At 32.2% G+C, this 15,791-nt stretch overlaps 1 protein-coding gene across 4 annotated transcripts in view; it reads left to right on the top strand.

Annotated features, from left to right (window-relative positions):
* The window catches only part of HACE1 (HECT domain and ankyrin repeat containing E3 ubiquitin protein ligase 1), an 83,229-nt gene that overhangs the window by 15,444 nt on the left and 51,994 nt on the right, over positions 1 to 15,791 (top strand). For 2 of the 4 annotated variants that reach the window (XM_081295580.1, XM_081295579.1), the window contains exons 6-7: positions 3,379 to 3,510; positions 14,949 to 15,031. In XM_081295580.1, coding sequence (XP_081151706.1) covers positions 3,379 to 3,510; positions 14,949 to 15,031 — 215 coding nt within the window. The remainder of the gene's footprint in view (positions 1 to 3,378; positions 3,511 to 14,948; positions 15,032 to 15,791) is intronic. The other 2 variants (XM_081295582.1, XM_081295581.1) reach the window with 1 other exon arrangement.

The raw sequence follows: 15,791 nt of genomic DNA, 5'->3' as shown, positions 1-15,791 counted from the left end.
TGGCTTATTAAATAATAAGCTTAATCATGATTATTATATGAGCTCTACAGGTTTTGTTATATATTAGCAATATAATATCATCTACTCTGTAAGGAAAGATTGTGTTCTGTGTATCTACAGAATTAGTGATTTGGTAGGTGCCATAGAGGTGTGAACTCTTTGAAATGATGTAGATCTTTAGGATACTACCCAGTTTAGGCAATATAAGGTGTCTGTTGTTAATTTAATCTGTTGAATCACATATGTTTTTATCTGCTAATTTCTTTGCTTAATTCCTGAAATTCAAGGAAGATGGAGTAGAAAATAATTTAAAAATTTTTATTGAATAGAATTATTCATGCACAAATGTGGAATCAAATGATTCGACAAGGGTTGGTGAAGGAAACAAGTCTTTTGGCCTTCCCAAACTTGCCCCCCTAAAGGCTACCTATCTCTAGGCAATTCTTCTCAGCTATTTTAATGGATTTAAAAATTTCATATCTTAGTGTCTAAATATTTCTGAGTGCTAATTTTGATATTTTTTGTATAGAATATATAATGCACATTCTGCTATTACATATTCCTGCCAATAATATCTGAGTGATACAGTTTTTCAATTTGTTGCCAGAATTTGCTGCAAGCAGTTGCTGCCATTTTTCCCCCCCTTTTGTACTGGGGATTGAACGTAGGGACACTCTATTGCTGAGTCACACCACCTGCCCTTTTTATTTTATTTTGAGATAGGGTCTCACTAAGTTGCTGAGGCTGGCCTTGAATTTGTGATCCTCCTGGCTCAAGCCTTCCAAATCACTGGGATTACAGATGTGTAGCCAGGAAGCTTGGATGTTTTTTTTTTGCGGAGTATTATGATGGATGTGTAATGATCTCATTGTGCTTTTAGTAAGCATTTGCCTAATTGTCAGTGATGCTGAACATCTTTTCATAGGCTTATTTGCCATTTGTATATCCTCTTATGTGGAACGAAATGCCAATTCATGTCATTTATCCATTTTCTAATTGGATTTTTAAAAAAACTGTTGTGCGAAGTCTTTATATATCCAAGAGAAAAGGGCTTTATCTCAGGTATATGATTTTTAGATATTTTCTCCCAGTCTGTAGTTTGCTTTTCAAACTCTCATGAGGATCTTTTTTTTTTTTTTTTTTTTTTTTTTAATTTCATCAGGGTCTTTTGAAAAGCAAAAGTTTTTGATTTTGATGAAGTAGACTTTATCAAATTTTCCATTTATAGATCATGATTTTGGTATAAAGGCTAAGATTCTGTTTGTTTAGCTCAACATCCTGAAGATTTTATCCCTTTTTTTCTAAAAGTGTTAGTTTTACATTTTGCATCTATGTCTGTGATTTCTTTTGAGTTAATATTTGTATAAGATATGGGGCTTAGATTGAGGTTCTTTTTTTTATTGGCATATAGATATTCATTTATTTCATTTTAAAACTTAAGATATTATTTGTGAAATTATAAACACATAGGGGACTACAGAAATAATAAAAATCCCATGAATGCTTTTTTATCTATGTTTCTTTTTTAAAAAAATATTTGTTTTTTAGGTTTAGGTGGACACAATATTTTTATATGGTGTTGAGGATTGAACCTAGTGCCTCATGCTTACTTACTAAGCGAGCACTCTACCACTGAGCTACAACCTCAGTCCTTGTCTATGTTTCTTTAGCACTGTTTGTTGAAAAGGCTGTCCCTTCTGCATGGAATTGTTTTTGCATCTTTCTTAAAAATCAGTTGGGCATATTTACTTGGGCCTTTTCTGTGCTTTTCATTCATTCCATTGATTTATGTGTTTACCCCTCTGTGGGTACTACACTATCTTCTTTTTTGGGGGGGGGGAGGTGCTGGGGATCGAACCCAGGGCCTTGTGTGTGCAAGGCAAGCACTGTACCAACTGAGCTATATCCGCAGCCCTGGTACTATACTATCTTGATTATTGCAACTCTGTAGCAAGACTTAATATCACAAGAGTAATTCTCCCACTTTAATTTTTCTTTGTGAGGTTTGTGTTAGCTATTCTGATTCTTTTTTATTTCCATATAAATTTTAGGGCAAATTTGTCTGTGTCTACAAAAATACCTTTCTGGGATTTTGATTGGAGTTATATTAAACTGAAAGATCAATTTGGGGATAATTGATATCTTATGTTGATTGAGTCTTCCAATCCATAAACACAGTGTATCCTTCCATTCATATATATCTTTGATTTCTTCATTAGCATTCTGTACTGTTCAGCATAGGGATTTGGTGCATGTTTTATTAAGCATTTAGCCAAGAATCTCATTTTCTTTGGAGCAGTTGTGTAAATGGTATTGCGTTTAATTGTGTTTTTGCATGTTTAGTGTTAGTGTATATAAAGTGCAGGGTTTTTTTTTTTGTGTGTGTGTATGTGTGTGAATCTTGTATTGTACAACCTTGCTGAACTCACTTAATTAGTTCTAGTTTATTTATTTTTTTCTCTTTGCTTTGAGTTGTGTTATCTGAGTCTTATGTCTCTCTCTTTCACTTTGCTGGAGCACATCAACTGGTAGTTTCCTGAGAAAGGGTGCATGGGAGATAAATTTGTTGCCACTTTGCATGTTTGAATATGACTTGATTCTTTGCATTTGCACAATTATATAATTGATAATTTGGCTGACAATAAAATTCTAGGCTAGATATCATTTTCCCTTTGTATTTTGAAAGCATTGCTTTGTTGTCTTCTAGTTTTCATTCTTGAAGTTTGGTGCCATTTTGATTCTTGAGCCTTTATGTGAAACCTGTTTTTTTTTTTTTTTTTTTGTCTTTAGAAACTTACAGAATTTACTCTGTGCTTCAGCATTCTAAAATTTCATGATTATGTGTTTTGGTTGGATTTATTTTATTCATTTTCTGGATAACACTGATTTCCAACAACCTAGAAACTTATATAATGGGAGCTCATGGAAATTTTCATACATTATGACTTGGATGATTCCCACTCCCCTGTTCTCTCTTTTCCTAACTCTTATGTTTGAATTTTAGACCACTTGGACTAGGTCATCAATTTTATTATGTTTTCTCTTTTGTTCTGTTTTTTTTTTTTTTTTCTTTGTGCTTGATGGGAGACTTCTTCAACATCATCATCTAAATCTTCTTGCACAGTATTTGGTGATCCTCAGCCTAGGAACCATACTATTTTAGTCTTCAAGTACTTGATTTTGTAATACCTGATGGAGTAATCTGTATTTTGATGCCATGTTTCTTTCTCATGTTAAAAAAAAAAAAGGGAAAAAAGTATATGGGTTTAAAATATCTTTAATTTGCATATCATGTTCATTTGAGAAATAGTAGCATTATTTTTTGTTTTCTTATGAAATATTCTTGCACAAATATTAAGTAACTAAATGACTTCACAGATACACTGGCTGGCTGTGAATGGGCGGACAGAACTGCTCCATGACCTCGTGCAGCATGTCAGTGATGTCGATGTTGAGGATGCAATGGGGCAGACAGCACTGCATGTGGCCTGCCAGAATGGGCACAAAACAGTAAGTACACCCATGAAGGCTTGATGTTGCTTGTGCTTGTTTTGAAAACTTCATTGTGTGTTTTGGAACATGAAGCTTTATAATAAAATATTATTTTGTAAATCCTGTGGGCTTCTGGGGATTAAATTTTATGTAAGACAAAGGGAATAGAAGAAAATAATGCTCTTAATTCTTCAAAATATTTGTAATTTGTACTCTAATTTTATTTCTGATTCATAAATCTTAATAGCTAAATTAACGTGTTTTTTGTGGTATTAGAACTTAAACTCAGGACCTTGTGCATGCTAGATGAGCACTCTGCCACTGAGTTACATCTCTAGCTGTTTTTTAAAAAAACTTGTTCTGGGACAAGTCTTGTTAAGTTACCCAGGCTAGCATCTAACTTGTGATCCTCCTACCTTGGTCTCTCAAGTAGCTGAGATTTTATGCATGCACTACCATGGTTGGCTGAGTACACTAAAAATTTAAATGTGTATTTACATGTATTCTAAGCAATTATAATTTTTCTTCCAGTTTAAACTTCAGTTATTGGAATTAGTGAGGAAAATGAGTACTGATATTGCTTAAATAGTCTGGAACTTGTGAACACCAGTGTTTGTTTATATTTTTTGTCTTTTATCATCTGAAAACTAATCAGTGTTTTCAAGAAGTGTTCCTTCTCTTTGGTGCTTACTTTCTGAGTCAGTATTATTAAATTTAAAAAATATTCTATGTGAAGGAAAAAAAGAAAGATCTGAGATATCTTGAATGATCCATTTTGTTTTAAAATGTGTGTGATGCTGGGAATCAATCCCAGACACTGGTGTGGCAAGCGTCTACCACTGAACTACATATTCAGCCCCAGTGACCCAGATTTTTAAGGAACTACTGCATATTTGAAAATAAGTTCTATATATAGCTCTCACAGGACAGGAAAGCACCTACTTAATTGTAAAGGATCTTTGCTGTACCAAATGAACAGAGTATCATAGTAAATGATACTTGCAGGTCTTTCTCTTTTACAGAAAACCCCCTGGGATTCAGCTTAGAAATAATTGACAAAAACTAATATTTGCTGCCTTGAGCTAGTAGAGAAACAAGAATTACTAAGAATACTTTGGTTTAAAACATGTGCATGGCAGGCTGCATTAAAAATTTAGATTAGCTTTTTGAAGTTATTGAAGATTAGGTTGTATGAGTATAATATACTCCATATGGTTTACAACCTAAAGCAGGTGTGGTAAAGTAATAGAGAATTCCTCATAATCAGATGCCTTTGAACAATTGTATGCTCAAAAGATTTATAGAGAGCCTAACTTTACTAATGATGAGTTTCACAGGTGAGATTTTTGCAGATATAGTAGAGGAGAAACAATACAAAAGCCATATTGACTTGTTGATTGCATTGGCCCATGAGGTTCCTCTTGTCATAGTTGATCAGTTGGGGTTATCTTTGAGGTTTGTGTACAGATAAAGGAAATATTTAGCACTGCTTTCTGAATCATTGTATATATCTTTCATTTTTTTTTTCAATTTAGACAAAAGAGCCTTAAAAATTAGTCTTATCTCCTTGTCTCCAGGCTGAATCATACTTCTGAAAGTATGTTGATAGTTGTGCTAATATTGCCTTTGTTCTAGAATTCTGGAACTAGTTCATATCTCAGTGGATTAGCTATCCTTGTCTCTTGAGTTGGATATAATGTACTGTTTTGTAAAATACGATAAATAGGGATTAATGACTTTTTAGAATCTTTGTGTATCTTTTCAAAGTTGAATTTGGAGTGCTGTATTTTAGTGGCAAGTCAAAATAACCTTTTTTATTATCTCAAAAGTAGCCAGCACTTGCACTAATTCACTAGAAAATCTCTGGAACTTATGTCCATGTAGAAAAATACTAGTACATGTAGGTTTCAAGATTTTTTAAAAAATTTTAAGTTTAAAATCTTGCATATCGATTGTATATATTTTGTCAGATAAAATATTAAACTTTCAAGTGGGAAGGAGATTGTATTAAAAATATTTAAAAAGTTTTTCCAATTAAAGAAACCAAGATAATGAAGAAATCCTTGAAATTTGCCTTCTAATCTCATTTTAGTGGAAATCTCAGGAGTGTATGAAAAGATTTTGAGCAACTGCCCAAGAACCTTAAAGCTTTGAAGAATTTGTAATTGAATATTCTTACTTGATGACCAGAAATGCTTTTCCAGATTTATATAACTTTGTTTTAAAGAGAAAAGATTTGGGAAATACATTAATTTTTGTCATAATTAAGAAACTGAATAATTTTTACTATGATTTTATATACAAGCATCTGTCAGAGGTGAATATCATAAAGGCCTCATTATCCTTTTGTTAGAAGGATATGCTTCTGGCAGATGAAGAGTGCATTCTGGCTTTTTTGTCCTTGCAATGTAATAACATCATGATCTTAATTTACTTATATTCCTATTTAAAAATAAGATGAAAGCAGTGATTATAATTTATAACTTTATTTTTATATAATTTTGTTTATATCAACTGTACCAGAATTATGCTTTGTCTTTGAATATTGAAATCATTTCAGACTATGTGGGTATGATGGTACATGAGAATGTGGCAGGAATATTGCTTGAACCCAGGAGTTTGAGACTAGCCTGGGCAACATATAGAGATCCTGTCTAAAAAAACACACACAAAAAAACACAAAAAACATAGCAACAACAACAAAATTGTTTCAGTTTTGTTTTTTCAGTCTTTGGCAACTTTTTCTGCTCTTAACCTTCTCAGAAGGTATCTGCTGTCTAGTGATGATATAATTGAGGAAAATGTTGCGAATACTTTGATGGACATTTAACAGCATTAATATCTATTGCTGTTGTTACTGTCATTATTAATAATGTATGATGTGATTGTGTGAAAGTACAGAGAGCAATATGTAGACCGCTTTATTCCTTTATGTTTGTGTAAGAAGCTAGTCTGTGTTGTTGGATTTTGTTGTTATTCTTTTTAAATTTTATTTTTAGAATGTTTAGTAAATAATGTTATTTATTGTACATATGAAATTTACTCAGTTTTTTCTTTTTGTGACTATAAATTCAACTTCCTTTTTTGGTAATTTTTCCTTTTTTATCCTGTAAGATTTATAAATATGTTGAATTGCCACAAATGATTGTTTATTGTCTGGAATAACTTGGATTTAGTAACACTAGAGAACTGTCATATAGTTTAATCAAAATTTAAATGTTACATTACGTAGCAAAATTAATTGAGGGATTAGTCTACAGTTTATTTAAAAATAAATTATATTTTATAAGAATAAATATTATGTTCCTGAATTTATTAAACTAAATACGAAGCTTCTCAAGCAATATAAAGTGATGGTTGTATTCTCGTTTGGATAGATTTACACTCTTGTAACTTAAAAGCAATTGTTTTGTTACTGAAATTGGACTGAATTTTGTAGATTTGTTAGTTGACAGTGTTTACCTACATTCATTTAGCTCTCTTGGTTGTTGTATCCTTAGCTATCTTCTAAGCTTTTCATCCAGAGAGTTACCAGTCATGTGAGCTTAATGTAAAGTATTTGCAAAAATATTAATCAGATTCAGCTCTGAGGCCCAAAGGTAGGTAGACTAATATTTCACAAAGTACTTTTATATTCAGAGTAACTTTATTTATTTCAATGCTAGAATTCTCCTTAATTGCTTATGGGAAATATGAACAAAAAAAAAAAAATAGAAAGTCCTGTTACTGATATTTTTCCTAACACAACTGAAGAATAATCATTATTGTGGGATATTGAATACAGGCTCAAACTGTCAATATACTTAGGTGAACAGGTTGCTAAAGAAACCCTGTAGAATCAGTCACTGATTAGTGGTTTGACAGTTTTTCTTAGTGTATAAGTTATGTGTACATTGTCATAAGTCATATGGTCAGAATTATTTAATAAAAAATAAAGATGCTTTTTGGTTATTTAGTTCCCTTTTAGCAAATGATAATACCACAACTTAGGCTTTTGCTTATAGCTTTATTATTGAATATCTGTTGCTTTTTACTTTGACCAGCATTATTTTGAGAGTTGACATTAATAAAGAAGAGCTGCTTTGGATTTTTTTGCTTTGTGATTTATCAGTGTATTGGACTCAGGTGGTTTTAGTCATTATCTTCAATTAAATGACTTTTGAGATTGACCCAGCATTAGCTTTGTACATTAGTTTTCCACTTAGGAAACTGTTTTATCATTTGAAACATTGTGAAGGTTATTGAAAGTGTGTTATTCCTTAAGGATCTGTTGAAGACCATATGAAAATTTCCTTTGTATGCTTTTCTTTCTAGGTACCTCCTGAGCAGTTTATTTTCTAAAGAGAAGGGATCCTATTCTAGATATTTGGGAATCAGGAGAATAGTTTTTGCTGGTAGTGGTTGAAGAAGATTGAGCAGGAAATTATAATTATGAAAATTTTAAGAGCTTATTTTGCTGATGCCATTTTATTCACCTATAGTGATCTCAGTTCACTGTAGTTATTAAAATTATGTATGTTATGGATAAACAGCTAACTCAGTCACAGATATTTATGTTGGTCTACATGTTTACTTTTTTTTAAAATATTTTTTAGTTGTAGATGGACACAATACCTTTATTTATTTATCTTTATGTGGTGCTGAGGATAGAACCCAGGGCCTCACACATGCTAGGTGAGCGCTCTACCACTGAGCTACAACCCAAGCCCACATGTTTACTTTTTAAAAAAAAATTAAAAAATTTTTAGTTATAGATGAACACAATACCTTTATTTTATTTATTTATGAGGATCGAACCTAGTGCCCCAAGCATGCATTGCAAGCCTGTATCCCTGAACCACAACCCTAGCCCACATGTTTACTTTTTATTTTAAGCCACTGAGCTTAATTTTTATAAGAAAATGAAAAGCCAAAATTTCTAATTTTCAGAGAAATTATGATCTTATTCATTATGTTTTTTGGACCTTTTACGGATCATAGCCCAATGCAGTTTTTAGAGAATGTATTTGTGTATAGGGTTTACAGGAAAAGATATTTTCTAAAATAAATTGTATCCAAAAAATGAGAATCCTGGGTTTCATTTTTCTGGCTACTACTAATTACCATCGAACACATTGCATGTTGTTTATTTCTATTTTGTCTATTGGCCCTTTGTACTATAATGTAAACTTCATGAAGACTGGGACCCCCCCGCCCCCACACACACCCTTATTTCTTGTAACTCTAGAATTTAAAATAGTTCATTGTACATAATAGACATGAGTTGTTTTTTTTTTTTTTAACTGAAGGATGGAATGAACCACTCAAATGCAATATCATTTTTTTTCTGTGTTTTTTCTTAGCATTTGTGAATGTTTGTCACCTCTTTACTTTTTTGTGTTTTTAAGTGGTGTGTTTATTGATGGCCCTGATTCTTCTAAAGGTTGTATTGGATTTATTTGTATCTACTGTCAAACACTGGTTTTGAAAATCCTTAGGGGCTTTAAAAGTTAATTCTTTAATTATGTTGTGCCTTGTGTTTTGATGTGGTAGTGTTTTCCAGGAGCTTTAATGTATTTAATTTAGAAACTAAATAGTATTTTGTTTCCTCCTGAATTTTATCCTTCGTATAAATATTAACAGTCTTACATAGTTGGAAACATTTGTTACTTTGTCATACTTTTGAAGATCATATAGCCTCACACTCTATTGTTAAACTGAAGTTGTTGAAGCTAGGCAATATGTATTTGCAATTTTATGTAGCTCTTTACCTTTCATGATATTTCACATCCAAATTGTATGTGTATATTGTCAACAAGAAAATAATTTGTTGTTGTGGTTAGATCTTTTGCTTTATCATCACTCTGGATTATTTGGGAATGAGAATTCATTTTGTACACAAGCCTGTGTTTAATTGAGATGTAATAAGGGACCCAGGAGGTCTTACTTCCCCTGCAGGGCTCGGTGGGAACTGCCAGAATAGTACAATGATAGGGTGAGTTGGGTAAGTGTTGTACTCTATGTGCCCTGGTCTGACACCATGTAGGTCTGGCTTGCTACCTTTACCACACACCACAATGTAGTCTACTAATTGTTGAGATGAATACCTCTTAGATCTCTTTTGCACTTGACTTATTTATTTATTTTTTAAAAATATTTATTTTTAGTTTTTAGGTGGACACAATGTCTTTATTTTATTTTTATGTGGTGCTGAGAATTGAACCCAGTGCCCCTCAGAGAAATGATTGATAAAAAAACAAAAACAACAAACAAAAAACTATGAATAAGGTTATCTGTGAGTTTCTTGCTACTTCTCCTGTTATACCATTGAATCAATAATTGAATTCTTTATTATCCTTTTCTCTTTTTTAATATTTATTTTTTAGTTTTAGATGGACACAATGTGTTTATTTTATTTTTATGTGGTGTTAAGGATCGAACCCAGTGCCCCGCGCATGCCAGGCAAACGCACTACCACTTGAGCCACATCCCCAGCCCCATTATCCTTTTCTCTCGTGTCAGAACTTTTACAAAAAGAAATCAGCAAACTTTTTTTTTTTTTTTTTTTTAATCACAAAGGTTGATGGCTTTTCATTCATTATAGTGCTACAAGGCAATTTTTTATTCTTCACATTGAAATTCATTTATACATTATTTAATACTTTTAAGAGAATTCTCCCTCCTCTTTTTCTTTAGACAACATTTTATCTATAAGTGAAGCTATTGAAAACTTTAAAAAATGTTTCCTTTAATAGTTGTATATTTTGAAGGTCTTAACTGAAATAAATTTTTTAATACAGAAAAGCAGAAAGACTTCTGAATGGAAAATAAAATACTAGAATCAACAGTTTCCACTACCTTAATCAGATGTTCTTTCATTTAAGAAAGGAAAGAAAAGTTGAATTGAACCTAGGGATATTCCATTACTGAGCTATATCTCCAGGCCTCCCCTTTCTAATTAATTAATTTTTTTTTAGTTGTAGATGGACACAATACCTTCATTTTATTTATTTTTGTGTGGTGCTGAGGATCGAACCCAGTGCTTCACATGTGCTAGGCAAGCGCTCTGTCACTGAGATACAACCGTCACCCCATTTCTAGCCCTTTTTAAATTTGAGACCGGATCTTGCTTAGTTGCCTAGACTGGGTTTGAGCTTTTGCTTCTCTTATGTTAGGTTTCCCAGTAGCTTGAGAATTCAGGCATATGCCACTGAAGCTGACTTAAAAAAGAATCTTTAATGTCTTGTAGGATGTACAATGATATGACAGATATATAAGAAAAGAATTTTAATGTCTTTGTAGGTCAAGGATATGACAAGGGTATGACAAACATGTTTCAGTTCATACTATAAATGATGCCTTCTTACTAAGATATGCTTATAAAATTTTTCTCATTACTTTATTGAAAACAGTGGAGTAATATGTTAATCTAATGGCTAAATTGTTTTTATACTATAAGCTTTACAATATACATAAAAATACAGAAGCACTGTAAAAAGTATATGGTTTTAAAAATGACTTTATTTGTAAACTGAACACAAGCAGCTGTTGAGTCACTTGAGCTTGGCTGTCTAATAGTTACTTGATAGGGAATTAGTAGATCATCTGTGTTTAATGTAGTTTGTGAAGGTATATGTCAGATTAGCCATAATAATATTTAGTAATCTGAATTCAGGAAAATTAGAATTTCTACTTTCTGGTAAATAGGATTATGAGTATGAACATAGGTTTAAGTTTTAATCCTTGCTACATTGTGTGTTGGGGTACAAATTACCTGACCTCTTTGAAACCTTAGTTTCCTGCTTGTAGAAGTGGAGAGAATATCACATTTCTCACAGGATGATGCAATAAATGAATTGATAAATACTTATTAGGGTAGTGTTAGGCATGTGTTAAGGTTATTCATATTATTGTTACATAATTTTAACTATAATTTATCTGAATGTGTCCTGTATTTTGTTAACTTATTTCAGTTTCTGGCTCACTAGGTTTTAAATGTACATTAATAGATATTTTCAATGTATTTGCTTTCATCTCTCTTCTCTTGGGCTTTTTCAACAATGAAAGCTTATTGTCTATATTTTCTATAAGAGTTGTAGACACTGTTAGTGCTATTCACTTCTGTTTTGAGATCACACACACAGAGCTGCTATGTCAAAAATCAGAAAGGTTGAAAACCAGGATCAAAGGACCGAAATATGTCTTCTTTTATAAAATAGTGACCTCTAAATGCTTCTCATTTTCATATTTGAAAGTTTTTACTTGTATAAGTTTAAAAGAGTTGCATAGCTGATAATATTAGTTTTATATAGCCTTTTTTTTTTTTATTTAAGAGATTGAACACAGTGCTTTGTGCATGGTAAGCATGCAGTGTATCTCTGAGCTACACCCTTAGCCCTATAATAGTATTTCTATTACTTAGATTTTAGAATTCATACTGGGATAGAAGTAAATTCAAATAGCAGTTATTTTAAAAATAACTATATTTTTAAAATTTTTATCAAAATATTTTAAATAAAAAAATAGTTGTCCCTTAAACCAACCCTTATTCTTTGTCAAATCATGATCATGAACAATTTTTGACTTTTTTAGCTTTTTCTCTGGTAGATAGTTCTAAATAATAGGCTTCTATGGTTTTACTGTTTTAATTTATGATGTTTAGATGTTACTTAATAATTTCTTGTTATGGCAGGTTAGGATTTACAAATTTTGGTTAAGTAACATTCATTTTATTTATTATTAGGTAAATGTTGTTTACTGTTAAGTCAGGTAGGGAACTATAACATTTTCTTTCTAGAAGTAATTGACTTTGCTTAGTTTACTTTGTAAGAATCAGCAGTTCTTTCTATATTTTAGATATTCCTGTAAGTATCTCTCAGTACTGTTTTCTACAAAGACACATTTGTTAAATAATCTTGTCAGTTTGCCTTTCTTTTTTTTCTCCCTTTAAACTTGGAGATTTCTTAGTGTCTGTCTTGTGTTTGACCTCCAATATTCTGGTTTCTTCTATTTTGGTTTATTCCCTTTTTTGGGGGGAGGATATCGTTCAGCTCCCAGGTATGCTTTTCTTGAGAAAAGATACTTTTTAATTTTTTAAAAAATTTGAAATCTTTCATAGTTAAGCATGTTTCTAAACTTATAACTGATGTGAATAATAGTGTGGTCGAGAAGAGAATTTTGTATTTTAAATAGTTTATCTTATAGCTTTAAAGGCTTTTTACCTTTTAGATTTTGGTGTTACAGTTGAAATATATCTTATCAATCTGATTTTAGTTTATCTTTTGAGATTTTATATGCTTGGTATTATGAAATTTTATTTTGTTGCTTTGTTGACATTCTTATAGTTTATTAGACTGGGGATTTGATGAGCAATTTAAATTTGGCTTTGTTTTATTCATTTTTACGCGGTGCTGAGGGTCAAACCCAGGGCCTCATACATGCTAGGCAAGAGCTCTACCACTGAGCCATAACCCCAGCCCCTGGGGTTTGTTTTAGTATTATTTACTGATTCCTGTGTTGTTCCCCAACTTCTTCATTTTCTTTATGCTTACTTTCTGCAATGTGTCCTTGGATTGATCCACTGATTTTCTCATCTTTTCTATTTTCTTCTTATTTGTCTTTTCATTCTGTTTTCTGTCTTGTAGATTTTCTAAGCATTGTGTTTCTTCATGTTGTCTGTTGAATTGTTGTGTCTTCTTGATATTTTAATTTCTTATTCTCTGAATATTTTCCCCTTGGGTTTCTATTGTTTCAAGGATATAATACCTTTTTTCCTCTCCTCTCTGAGAATATTAGCAATTCTAATATTGGTTGTTTTCTTTGGTGTTCCCTTTATTTTTTATTTTTCTGGGTTTCTTTTTAAAAATTTTTGCTGTTTGGGTTTGTTACTTCACTCTGTCTTAAAATATTGTCTGTCCATCTGTGTGTAAGGCTGAGATACTAAGATGTTGACTGGAAGCATTGTGTTTTGGGGGCCAAATTTGTTGGATGTTTGCCTTCTTTGTACACCAAGTTTTCTTAATCTTGGCACTGTTTATATTTGGACTTTATAATTGTTTGTTGTAGGGACTGTCCTGTGCATTATAGAATGTTTAGCTGTATCTCTGGCCTTTCCTTCCTAGGTAACAATAGTCCTTCCCATCCCTAGTCACAAAAATTGAAATATCTCCTGGGATTGCCAAATGTCCCACATGGGGAAAACATTCTTTGGTTGAGAATCACTCCATTGTAGGAACATTGCCTTGAACTGGATTATTTCATTAGGAACTCTACAGTTAATATCCTTGGGGCTAATATCTTTAGGGCTTTCTTTCTGGTGCCAGGCTATAGAGTGGAAACTTTCAATTTCTCATGAGGTTTGAAGCCTGGCTGCTGGATTTTGGGGACCCAAGAGAAATAAGGAGTTAGAGGTTTTCACTTAGTTAGTTTTTTCCACCATGGCTCCTGAACCTTGCTTGTACCTGTATTTCTTGTTTGCCAGTCTAGAGCCTCCATTTTCACTTTGTCTAGAGAATAAACCACCTGTCTTAACATAGTAGAGTCTAATACAATGGCATGGGAGGAAGGGTCCTTGCTAAGGAGGAATTATTTGTTTTATAGACTTTTAACTATTCCTCCTATTTCTCAGCTCTATGTAAACATCCTATTTTCAGAGGTATCCAGGTACTTGGTACTTCCTGTGGTAGGTTTTTTTTTTTTTTAATTTTGTTATTGTATATGTGCTGTATTAAGAATTTGGTTACTTCTTATTAGAATTCCCATTGGACTCATCTTTCTTTGATCTGCTGAGTCAATTTACTGGTCCTCCATTTGTTTGCCATCTTTCAAAAACCTTTTGGCTTATCTAGTATACTGGTGTATTCTTTCTTGTTCTTCCTTGTATAGGTGTATGCTAACACACTACTAGGTTTTAGAGCAGCAATCAAAATGAATACATGTGTTCAATCCAGAAGAAATAAAACAGTTTTGTTCAAAAAAACTATATTTTTACATATTTTATTTCTTTTTGCAGGAGGAACTCAAATGAAGATTATAGAAATAAAACCAGAATAAGTGTGTGTGTATTTTTATATATATAAAATGTATATGTGTGTACACACACACACACACACACACACACACACACATATACACATTTAGTTTTTAAGGCTTTTAGGTGTACTTTGCCTTATCTCTAATCATCAAGTGTGAACTTTTAATATTTTTATATTAGCTATGAAACAGTGCTGCTAAGGAGTTTTTTTCATGCTAAAACAGTTTATCTCACACTGATAATTCCATACATAGCATGTGGTACCTGAGAGACTCAGAGCTTATCAAAATTGAGTTTGTGCAGCCATCATAATTGTCATATGCCCATTCATTTTCTCTTTAAAGCTTTTGAGTTATGGGAAGAACTTTCCTTATATGAATTTAAATTCTGAGAATTGTGTATTTTGACTTCTTTGATTTTAATTGTTTTTTTCCCCCCTCCCTAGACAGTGCAATGCTTGCTAGACAGTGGTGCTGATATTAACAGGCCAAATGTGTCAGGAGCCACTCCATTGTACTTCGCTTGCAGGTATGATATTTTATATTTTCATATATCCAAAAAACAAAGTTGTGTATCTACCATATTTTCAAGCAAATATTTCTGTATATTTTCTACAGCTCTATTTTCACAAAAATGTTATGTTCTCTTTTAAGATGAAGAAAAGCATTTTGGTTTTGTTACTTAACTACATGAGGGAAAGCATTTTCTATTATATTTCATTGCCAGTGTTTTTATGCTGTAGGTGGGAGCTTTTGATTTACTTGATTACTTCAGTTTTAAGAAAAATCAATAATCCAGTAATTCCCATAGGTCACTTTATTAACTAACCAGGTGAGTTCCTTTGGGATAAGCTATTGAAATATGTTTTGGTCCAGAGCCATAGTTTTGCTTTCTCTGTATCTGTAACTTTAAAATATTGAGTCAGTTCTGTTAGTTAATGAGTTATACATTACTTTTGTGCTTGTTTCTTGATCTTTTCTTGACTTGGACATTTGTTCACTTATTCATTCACTTAATTGGCAAACATGTAGCTAGCACTACATGTTATAGGTATTAGTGATATAGTAATAAGTAGGGCTGGGATGTAGCTTGGTGGTAGAACACTTGTCTGGCATGTTTAAGGCCCTGGGTTCCAGATCTATCAGCATAGAAAGCAAAACAAATAATAACAAAAACAAAACAAAACAAAAAAACCCCAGTATCTAAAGAGCAACATAAAAATTACACACATGTATTCACACCCACTTAGATATACAAGAGTTTGTGTGTTGGGATGGTATATAAATGT

This window comes from Spermophilus citellus (genome assembly GCF_964194105.1).
Source record: "Spermophilus citellus genome assembly, chromosome: 5".
Classification (NCBI taxonomy): domain Eukaryota; kingdom Metazoa; phylum Chordata; class Mammalia; order Rodentia; family Sciuridae; genus Spermophilus; species Spermophilus citellus.
Note: the sequence above shows the minus strand (reverse complement) of the source record. Positions and strands in the feature narration are given on the sequence as shown.